General features: G+C 32.9%; 1 protein-coding gene across 1 annotated transcript in view; it reads right to left on the bottom strand.

Annotated features, from left to right (window-relative positions):
- Nucleotides 1-3671: 3671 nt before the first annotated feature.
- The window catches only part of LOC110038550 (mitochondrial adenine nucleotide transporter ADNT1), a 39810-nt gene continuing 32058 nt past the window's right edge, over nt 3672-11423 (bottom strand). Inside the window, exons 3-8 of the mRNA XM_020743423.1 lie at nt 10914-11077; nt 10552-10589; nt 5250-5362; nt 4997-5110; nt 4244-4588; nt 3672-4125 (exon numbers count right to left, since the gene is read on the bottom strand). Coding sequence (XP_020599082.1) covers nt 4042-4125; nt 4244-4588; nt 4997-5110; nt 5250-5362; nt 10552-10589; nt 10914-11077 — 858 coding nt within the window. The 3' untranslated portion in view covers nt 3672-4041. The remainder of the gene's footprint in view (nt 4126-4243; nt 4589-4996; nt 5111-5249; nt 5363-10551; nt 10590-10913; nt 11078-11423) is intronic.

Raw genomic sequence — 11423 nt, 5'->3', positions numbered from 1 at the left:
TGCGAGCACTGCGGCTCGTCAGCAGGTTGCACGAGAAAGTGAGTGTTGGGAATGTCATTGCAACAACTTAAGAAAAAGAAACCTCTATAGTTAGTTATTTGGTCAATACCTCGTAATCTTAGTGGGAGCGCTACAAATTAACAATGGTCGATTTGTAGACCGGGTAAGTCCTTATTTAATTTGTGGAGATTTCAAGATTTTAGTGAAAATAGTTTGAAAGTAGAAAGATGTAATTAATATAAGGAAAATTAAAGAGCAAGCGCAGCATAACACAATGTGATTTAATTTGCAAAATAGCAAAGCAAACTCGAAAGGGAAAAAGTGAAGTTCAGGACCCAGTGCGGGACCAACTTTATAGCGCACAATGCTTAGGTCAAACTAGTCCACGTCCACCAACCCACCTATTGGGGATCCGACCCCACACTAAGATTAAAAAGTCCTTAATGGCCTCCTGAACCATCCTGTTCAAAGGTGATTGAACAGACGGTCTTGAAGTCCAAAAGAGTTGACTGTACTTACCCAAGACATAAATGGGTAAAGCATGCCAACGTAAGAAGGGTAATCTGATTTATGAGAGACATGAATACATTACCGATGTATGAAGATAATATTTCTTGATTAACATGGAGAGAGAAGCTTTTCCTCAACAGAGTCACCAGAAGGTGTCTATAACAGTTTAGGAAAATATGAAATCAAACTGATCTCAAATCTTTCACAGTTTAAATGAAAGTGCACTACACCTCAAGTCATGTATTTATCCCGAAAGATAAACACAAGACTTGAGGATGAGGCTCGATAAGAAATATATGGTATCAGTTTGTTCTACGAAAACCATTTTATTTATAAGCTGACAAGTTCCCCTATTTAATATAGAGAATTAAATAGGGTTTATATTAAGCTGGGTTCAAAAAAGCTTCCTAGAAGGACAAGCTTCTATAGTTAATTACATCTTAGATAACCGAAGTCACCTAAGAAAACTTTCGATAAAAATCTGGGAATATAATCTTTAAAGAGGTCAAAAGGATAAAATTTTTTAATGAGATCGGACAAAGAGGTGTGAAAGGGAAATGGATTAAATTTGGAACATTTATTGTAGAATCCAAAGGAGAAAGACCTAAGGGATGTCACAGACCCAAAGGCGAACCTCGGTGACTACCCAAACTACCCTATAGTTTGGATTCACTTTTGAGAAGAAATATTTAAATGTTTCATCCTACAAATTTTATTAATTAGACAAATTTTATTAATTCATCCTACAAATTTTATTAATTAGGGCTTATACTTGTGTGAAACGATCACACAAATAGCCTGAAAGATGTGAGGATTTAGGCTGTGACGAACGATAAACTCGAAATCCTAGGACAAATTAGGGCTTAAATTGTATAGCAGAGCTATACAAAAGCCAAAAGAAAAGTTGAGAAGTTATGATGCATAAGCAAACCACCTCGAAGTCCTATAGCTTAGTTATTTAGTTCTAACGAAAGAATTGTTTAGGTGATGTAGACAGGTTCTGCTGTTGAAGATTGTCGTGCTGCCCACAATGCTCGCTCCAAGCTTCTCATTGCAGCAAGTTTAGGTTTTCTACTGTGTCAAGTTATAATGTCAAATCAGATGTCGCTAAGGGTCATCGTTATTAAATATTATGGGGCATATCAAAGTTGATTAGAGTGACACCGGTTAGGATTCCACGGTTCCCTCATTCCGGTACCACTATTTAATCTAAATGAATTTACTAAACTCAACTTAATGAGTTCCATACTTTCATTTAGACCATAGGAAATCTTGTTAGCAACCGTAGGTTACCTCCTCCTAGGGATTCCCGATCATCTGATAAAGACGTTTTAGTTTAGTTGCAATTTTTTTTTGTGATGTTTGTGATTTAATTTTGAGTTGTCTTATATTTTGAATATTATGGTGGTAAATTTTATCTTATTTGATTTTTAGTTTTTGTTTTAGTTTTACAGCTATCCTAGTAGTTTTGGTTTTTATGCCGGGTAACATCATTGTTTAACATGCAAGCTCGAGGCAAGAAGTACAAAAAGATAAATGCAATAATTTAAAAGCATATCTATCGATTCTTCTCGTTCCTCCACCTGAAAGGTTAGTACTTGCAAAGCATGTATATAATTTTGCAGGAAATTTAAATTCCAGGAGTAGATGAAGGCTTAGCTACCAAACCGCAAGTTATGACTTTATTGAATCTCAGAAAGATCCTAGCGCATGGTTTTAGAAAAAAAATATAACAAGTACAATTTGCACTTCAGAATGTCCAATAGATTTCAAAATGCTTGAGGCATGACCTTCGACCACTTTGAAGATTTTTTGAAATATTCCGAGTTCATTTTGAACTTATCATATCGTTTCATTAATCAAGGATAGGATACCCAATTAACCAATTGATGTTTCTTTTAAAAATTATGTGAGTGGGTGCCCCTAAGGCAAGTTTAAGTCATTTAAGATAGTGGTGCCCGCAATTAAGGTCAGACTTGTAGTGTTTAAAGATGTTAATTTACAATCATGTTATCTTCTAAATCCGATCAATTGAGTGTAGACATCAAGCCTATGTCACACTAAAGCCTTTAACAATCATGATAACTTTAACAATCATGATAAGTGGAATGGTGATTTTCAAAATTTTGATTTAAGTGATATGTATTCTTATTAAAAAATCACGTCATCATCAATCTTAGGCTCAAGAATAGTAAATTATCATCCTTTCTATTGCACCCATCACTTAAGAATCATTTGATCTTAATTAACTTCCAAGTCATGAAAATTAGAAGAATTATGATATTGTTAGTATTGTGCAAAGGTGGTGAGTGAATTTCTACCTTTTAATTCCATTGTATTTCAATCATCCAATCATATTTATTAAGATCAAAATTTCTCATTTTCCCTTGAATAATCCAAAATTTTGATTATACCTACCATTTAATTTGATGCGGTTTTAGTATAGACTTATGTTACTCTATACTTAAATTTCATACAAAAATAAGCCAATTAAATTGTCTCAACGAAACTATCTTTGTGATCATCAAAACACTTAAAAAACTATCATATGCACTTGATCAAATTTGGAACGAATGGCATCTGTTTTGGAGTTTATCATTAATAATGATTTAAGGGAGCTTTGGGGAAAGAGAGTAAGGCTGCAAGTTTTAGACATTTAGGGTGCAGTTGTTTATATTTGCAAGTTAAGAATTGGCGTGTGGGAATTCAAAGAGAATTTTTAAAACACTAATGAGTCGGGAATTGAGAAATATAGTATGAAATTACACAATAAAATAAAATAAAAAATATTCATCCTCTCACCAGCGTAAATAACAGAAAAAAAATGCTCTGTTTTGTTGGAAGCAATTAAAAGAGGAAATGAAGATGACAAAAATGATATCTGAAATTAATTTTTACCCACTAATTTTGTAGATAAATTTGTATTTAATATGTTTTTAGTTAATGAGAAATTGTATTCAAGCTAATTCTCAGAATAAAATACAGTTGGAATTGTCTACTTCATTTTTACATAATTGAATAGAAAATTATCAAAAAAAAAAAAAGCACTCGTACCTCCAAAATGAACCAAACACAACTAAAATTATATTGAAACCAAACGTCGAATATGAAATTTTAACATTACATTCAATCCAATTCATTTGAATGAAAACTACCCGTAATTTGCACAAAAAGAAGTATTAGATTTCAAGTCGGATCTCACATCCGGGCATTGTCATGCAGCAGCAGCAGCAATCCTAATATATAATTGGCATGAAACAGCAACATATAAAAAACAGAATAAACAGAGTTAGGGATGTGAGGAATGTACATAAATTCACCCTTATCTGCATTCTACAGAATTTAATATTTATTTCTTCAGGTCAAAGATGGAAAATTTGAAGCTCTGGATATCTAATTACAATAAATTGTGATATCAACAAAGCTATTTGAAAGACGACAACTCCACCTTAGCCCCAAAGAGTCATCCGCCAACAAAAATAAGAGACTCCCGTCTTTTAACGTAGTAGCAGTTAATACACAACCCCAATCTCAGTCTGAAATTCTCATTTCAACACCAAGAACATCCTTCACGACCTCATATGTCACGAAGGCTATAGCAATTGATGGCACCACCTGATATCCGTCAAAAAGAGGAACCAAATTTCAATAATATAACAAAATGTTCTAATTAGCTATAATCTTATTTTTTTAAAAAAAAGGCACTTATCTCCTACGGGAATGGAGTACTAACCTTCACAGAGTTTGGAACGAGGCCCTTGTACAGAGCTTTGAAGCCCTCGTGGCGAACTGTTTTCCTGAAAGCATCAATCATTCCAGAGTATTCCAGTGGTCCTTTAGTCCTTCCATCACCTCTTACAATATAAGCAGCATCCTTCCAACCCACCATCTGCATTCTTCTGCGAATGACATCCAGTGGGTAAGCTACAGTTTGGCCAACTGTTCCAGCAGCAGCTCCACATGCGAGCTTTGTAACCACACCAAGCTCTTCATCATCAGCAAGGCCAAATGGCTTAGAAGCAACTAACCATTCCTTCAGAGATTCATATACAGCGAAGTTGAGACCGACATATGGAATCTGTAATAGTAAAAGTTTAAGCATCAAATAGGATTATCATACCTTAGGTAAAATAAGTGTAGTGTAGTTGGAATGGAAAACTAGAACACTGAAATTATTATTTTCTATTCATGCCACAAGAAAACAACCCCATAGCATCTAAACAAATAATTACATCAAATGTTATTCGGTGAAATATTTTTATTGGATAGTGAGCTGGTGAAGGTAATGTTTTCCTTCTTATGTTTATTGTTAAATAAATTTAGAGACTCTTCTCTGCAACATTGATTGAAGAGATTTAGCCAGCATGAAAAACTTATCCAGCACAAATTAACGAGATACCAAAAACAAGTTAAAAGCATTGTTCATAATAGAGTATATTAAAGAACAGGAAAAACTGAGGAATTTCACATGGTGGAGAGAGCTTACAACTCCTATGACAGACGGAAGCCAGCCCTTGTACAGTGCTCGGAAGCCCTCTTCCTTATAGACTGTTCCTAATGCATGGAACATCCCCCGATAGTGGTAAGGGGATTTCTCAGTCTGATGCACAAAAGCCAATATCAACTAAAAATAATATAGAGGGCCTAATTCACCTAATAAAAAATCATAAATGCAATATAAAAAAACTCAATAGAATCTAAACCAACCAAAACAAATTGATTACAAAATGAAGAAACACCTGGACTGTGATCCTGCCTCTGACCATGTCCATCGGATAAGTGGCAGACATAGCAATAATCCCAGCACATGCTCCAGCACCAAGGCGCAATACAGGAGTAAGTTGTGCATCCTCTAAAGAAAAAAGAAACGAACAAATCAGATTCACAATTTTGTCACGAGTTACAAGTTCTACACTCATGAAGCTACATTAAGCAAGACAAATATAGCCATCATCATGGAATATTCAACTGATGTAACTATGGTTAATTCATGGTTGTGAGTATATATGTGGCATATTAAATAATACAGTCGAAATGTCGTCACAAAATTCACTTGATCATAATGAATCTCGATGCATTTTGTATGTAAATTTCTTTAATTAAAATCAAGATCATTTGAGCTTCAATTTCAACAAATATATAGTCAGGTTGAATGATAAACAAGATTAACCTATCAACAAAAATCAGCCCAATTCCCAAATAAAGCATGCAGAGCAAAATTATCAAAACATTTATTAAATGGTCAAATGATCTACAATTTGGTATGCTTGTAGTCACATCGAGCATCTCAACAAGAAAAATCCATTGAGCTTAAGATCATTTGATTTTGAAGTCATTAGAGCACTTAAATGATTAAAAAATTAACACATACCGTTGAAGAAATTTTTTTACGATTTTTGCTAAATTTACTAAAATGTCTTCCAAAAGACTATAAAATAACCACATAATGCTTATATAAATGAGGGCATTAAGTTGGCGGAGAGCTAAAAGACTTCCAAGAATTCTAGCTGTACCCTTAGTAGCCAATTGTACTTGTCGAATGGCCATCATTTGACATCACCCAAGTAGTGTTATCCAAACATCATCATCTAATCATTATCTTCATCTTTCACCACTTTTAACTCTTTACAAGTATAGGAGATTAAGTTTCGGCATATCATTTTGTAACCCCATCTTCTTCAATGAAGAGGAAGGAGATAACTTTATAATTTGTTATAGAAGAATCATTTCCTTTGGGTCAGGCTACATTTTTTATATTTTCGCTTCCCGAGTTTGCCATGTAAAAATTCTCATGTTACGTGTGTTTTTTGATTTTATCTATTTATGCATGAGATTCATTTGTAAAGTGAAAACACAAAAATCTCACTCTTCCGTTCTAAATTTTGTAGCATGCAGCAATATTCAAGATTTTTCACTGAGAGAGAAAATGCTAAAGAGGGGGATAGATGTGCAATCATGATGAACAATTCCCTTTCAAACAAAAGAAGCTAGCACATTGAAATAGATATGAAATGACAAAATCTTCACCCTTTTATTAAAAAAAAATTAACATGTATTGCCAAGTTGTTGAAGTTTTTGAGACTTCCATAAAAGTAACACCACATATTATAGCTTCCAAATAGCAAAAATACAAGGTACATTTTTAAACCGTAAAACCAAGGTATATCCCTACATGGAAGGGTAGTAATGGACTAATGTTAAGCCATTCAATCTTTATGGACCTGCTAACCCAAATACAAATTCACATGAAATAAAAAAAAATTTTGTAGTTGGTAACAAGTGATTGGTGACCAAAAGATTCAAAATGAGAAGTATGAAGGATAAATCTGATAGAAATTTAACAGAGAATAATGTGGTTAAAAACCATATTAGCTTCAGAGAAAAAACACATACCTATGCAGCACGGACACGGACACGGGGCACAGACGCGACACGATAAGGGACACGACATAATTTTAAAACAAAGGACACGACATAATTGAAAAAAAAATGGACACTACACATCATGGGCACAGTTTTATATTTAATTAATTATTAATATAAAAAATATATTGTTTTCATTATTCTTTATGAAAAATATTACAGCACAATTTATGCAAGAATATAATTTAACTTCATAAATTTAATATATATTATAAAACCTCATGTTTACGAAAATTAGTTTTTAAAATTAAATATAATATATTTTAAAAAAATTCATCTAACTTATAATCTATCTTATCTACAAAAATTTAAAAATATTATAAAACCTCATGCTATCTTTATCATTTTCAAAATTTTTTGTGATAAAAAGCTGTCTTTTCAACCTGAGCTGTTAAAGTGTGGTGGCTGCTAGAAAGTTGCGTTCTGACTTTTTGAAAATAAAATAAATTTTTAATAGCCACTGCAGCTTTTTGAAAAACTGTTTTTTTTTTTGTTGCAGCATTTTTAAAAACTGTTTTTTTTTTTTCAGTTTCATAGTTGTTTCTTCAAACAGCAGCAGTTATTCCAAATAGACCCTTAGTTTACCACAGTACAACCAACTCATTGCTTCCAAAACCATGCCACACAATGCCAAAAAATGTCAGCTAATGAAAAAAAGTAGTTATACACTAGTATCCATCATTTTGTTTTATTTTAAAAAAATCAAAAATGATATCAGCAAAGTTTTAGTTTGCATAAATAATGGTATAATAATAATTTTATTGGAATTTTGTCGATTATTATTTACATGCTTTCTAGCTACCTAACTTAACATGCACGTGAATATAAGAACCATTACTATAGCTAAAGTTTGGATGAATTTACCAGTATTTCTATATGCCTAAAATTCTATAAGCAAAAAATAAAACATGAATTACATAATCATTAAACAGTTTATAATTATACAGCTAGAAACAGATACTTGTCAAGATATGTCAAACCCAGGTGTGTCAAATCAAATCTCTATTTCCGTACTAACTTCATATTAGGATAATATCAGGAAAAATGAAGTTGCAAAATAAATGCTACATAAACCTGATCTATAAAATAGATTATAAACAAATACAGTAACTATTAAGCTAAACAAGGGAAATACTACTCACAAGCTTGCCCAATTCATTATTGTTCTTGCAATATCCTTTTCATAACAAATCGCATAAATACATATCAAAAATAAAAAAATTGAAAGATCGTAAATCTATGCTCAAAAAAGTTTCAGAAGCCATTTTCATTTTCAAGTATCTAGAAGCATTGCAGAAGCCATTTTCAAGTATCTAGAAGCATTGTTTTTTTTTTTTCCTCTTTCTTTTTTCCTTTTTTAAGAATTTTGGATATCAATGCTAAAAGTGATACTAGCAAATTTTGAATCCAGGAACTTAACATCAGCATGTGCTAAAAGCAAATATTATTAAAAGCACAACATATAAAGCGCCATACAAGTGAAGTACTTCATTATCTTAAGCTATCTGGACTAAAAGAGCGTGAGAGTGAATGCTAAGTGCAGGCAATTATGCAAGGCTTTTAAAACTTAGACTACTCAAAGAGGTAATTTCAGCAGTTCAGCAAAACAGATAACTAATTTGTCGTGCAGCAGACTATCAGCCTTATTCCATTTTTCAAAAATATTATCATAGGCAAGCTTCAAACATAGATGGCTGTCATTTTTGTAAACTTCAATTGTTTTAGACTTTCTTAGATCTCCTATAATTTTTTTTTTTAATTTCTTTGTATCATCATCAAATTTTTCTCCATAAATTTCAACATTATTTGTAGTGACTAAACCCAAAAATATACAGTAAATTTTGATATTTACTTTATCCTTAAATTATTTGAAAAGTTACAGCTCCTATTTAGACACGACATGGCTATTAGTGCTCATCAGGTCACTTCTTCCCCCGTTTCAACTTTAGTTATCATTATGTCATTTAAATAAGCATTAATAATAACACATTTTTTGGACAAGTTGAACTAATATGCTTTTAATAAATAACTTTTCCATTATATTTATAGAGGTATATTAAATATGCAATTATAAAAAGGGTTGCACTTAGGGACAATTTGCTTTAGAATTGAGTTCACGAATTTGTGGAATTGAGATCAACAATTTGTATAGTACAAAAAGAATGGGAGATTTACATACATACCAATGAATTATTAATAATTTACATACTAACACAAAAAGTTTTATTTTTCACGCGCCAACCACCAAAAATTTTGAAACAAATCACATATACCACCAAGCTGTAACTCCATTAAATAGAAATACTAGCACGTTATCTTCCTCATCAAGATCCTCGACGGAGACGGACCTCCGTTGCGACCATACGAGGATGTTGCACATTCCTCTTCGCCCAAATTTCTTCCTTCGCCGCTGCTATTTGCCATTTCTTCTCCAACACAAATTCATCTATGTGCTTTCATTTCCTGCCTCAGAACTTGATCTCTTGAATCCAAATTTATCTTCAGAGCATTCTCACAGCGTCTATGTTAAGCCCATGCAAACCAGCTTCCCTGACGACTCTGATTCCTGCTTTCTCTATCACAAGGTTTTAGAGATCTTCCACACCGGTATGCCTCATGACATATTTGCCTCCAACAAAGTTCTCAAAGCTTCTAGGTAGGTGCTCCGTGCTGCAACCGAGCTGAGAAGGGAAAGGTAATTGAGAAGAGAAGGGTTACAAGTTGATTTGCTCGACGTTTTATGGAAGGAAGCAGTTTCTCCTCATTTTGTTGCAGAGAGGGAAGGGATGGCGGTGGATGATTCTTTGTTGAGGGAAGAGTTAAATCTTTTCGACAACTTAGTTCCATCTCCGTCGAAGAGCTTGACGAGAAAGAAGACTGGCTAGTGTTTTTATTATACGAAGTTACCGCCGAGTAGTATATTTCATGTGTCTCATAGTTTTGGGTGGTAGGCGCGTAAAAAACAAATTTTAGGTGTTAGATCTGTAAATTGTGAAGAATTCTGTGGCATGCATGTAAATCCGCCAAAAAAAAAAAAGCCCCTGTTTCTGAAACTCTGCTCATAAAACTCAGAACCAGTTTAATCATAGGAGGTTGAAAATTCCCTTTAAATTCACTTCAGAATATGATAATAATAAAATAATAACAAATCAACTTTGAAGGCAAGTTAAAAATAAATTATTTAGATTTACTACGAATTAATAATTAAATATGATAATAAATTCGGCTACTTAATAAAAAATTTCTAAAGAAGAATTGATTAGGCTATTAAAAAAGGTACATATTTTAATTAATCATTAAAGTTGGACAATTAATTAACTTGATTGGAGATCAAAGAAAATTCTTATTTGTTTTAAATGATAATTAGATCAATCAATTAGGGATTAAATAATATTTGCTCCCATTTCCATGCTTAAACCATAACTCTCAAAAAAAGATATATTGGTTGCTGAGAAATGAAAGGCATTACTTTATTATAAAAAGAACCTCAAATTTTCCAATATAAAATCTTTAAGAAACATACTTCTCCCAAAATCCAGTGAAATAAGTACGCCACACATTATGACATGTTATGCGGTAAATAATACTTCAATGCTACGAATTAGTTAAAGGACATACCGTTGCCAGTTTGCTGCCGGTAAAGCCACAGAATCCCTCTGCACATAGCAAAAAACATAAATGAGTGCAGAAAAATAGATTTCTAGGTGCGCATACAAAAGTGAGAAAATTCTCATCACCAGCAAAAGGTGTGCTGATATCTACTGATAGAATCTGCCCCTTCAGTAAGACTATCTCCTAAATTTAACATCCCATATTAGTCTAACGGCTTTATTAATATCCAGTTTTAAATTTTAGTTGGAAATTAGCATAAACCTATTTTTCCAAGACATGCAAACAATCCGCTGCCTAAAGCTAGCATTACTAACTATTAGAATCACATGCATCTTCTCATTGAAAAGCTTAAAAGCATAGATATTAACCTGGATGCCTGCTCATAGCTGAAGAACTTTACAGCTGAATTTGGAATAATACGTGCACAGTTTGTACCATTTCCTTTAAATAAGCCACGGACACCCTCGGTTCTCCAAATATATTTCAAGCCTTGAATTGTTCCATTATACTTGATGTTGAGAGAATTTTGAACCTATGGATAACACAATGCCGTGTTTTAAAAAATACATGCATCAAAAAAAGAGTCTATAGACACGATTTCTAAAATTAAGAGAATGCACAAGTAAAATTGAATCAGTATGCTCATTTTTGCTCCTGGAAAATAGCAAGTTCAGATAGTATGTGAAGACTACAACAAGCAACTAAAATTTGGAGAGAGACTGCAAAGAAAACAGATACTAATATAAATTTAAATGGAGTTGGGCAATCGACTGAGAAATTAATTAAAAAGAAGTGAAAATCAAGAAATAACTAAACAAGCAAACCATGGATACCCAAATCCCACAACATGACACAATCGATGAGCTATCACAGATTTT

This window comes from Phalaenopsis equestris, unplaced genomic scaffold, assembly GCF_001263595.1.
Source record: "Phalaenopsis equestris unplaced genomic scaffold, ASM126359v1 Scaffold233062, whole genome shotgun sequence".
Classification (NCBI taxonomy): domain Eukaryota; kingdom Viridiplantae; phylum Streptophyta; class Magnoliopsida; order Asparagales; family Orchidaceae; genus Phalaenopsis; species Phalaenopsis equestris.
The sequence above is the reverse complement of the archived record's forward strand: the minus strand, read 5'-3'. Positions and strand labels throughout refer to the sequence as shown.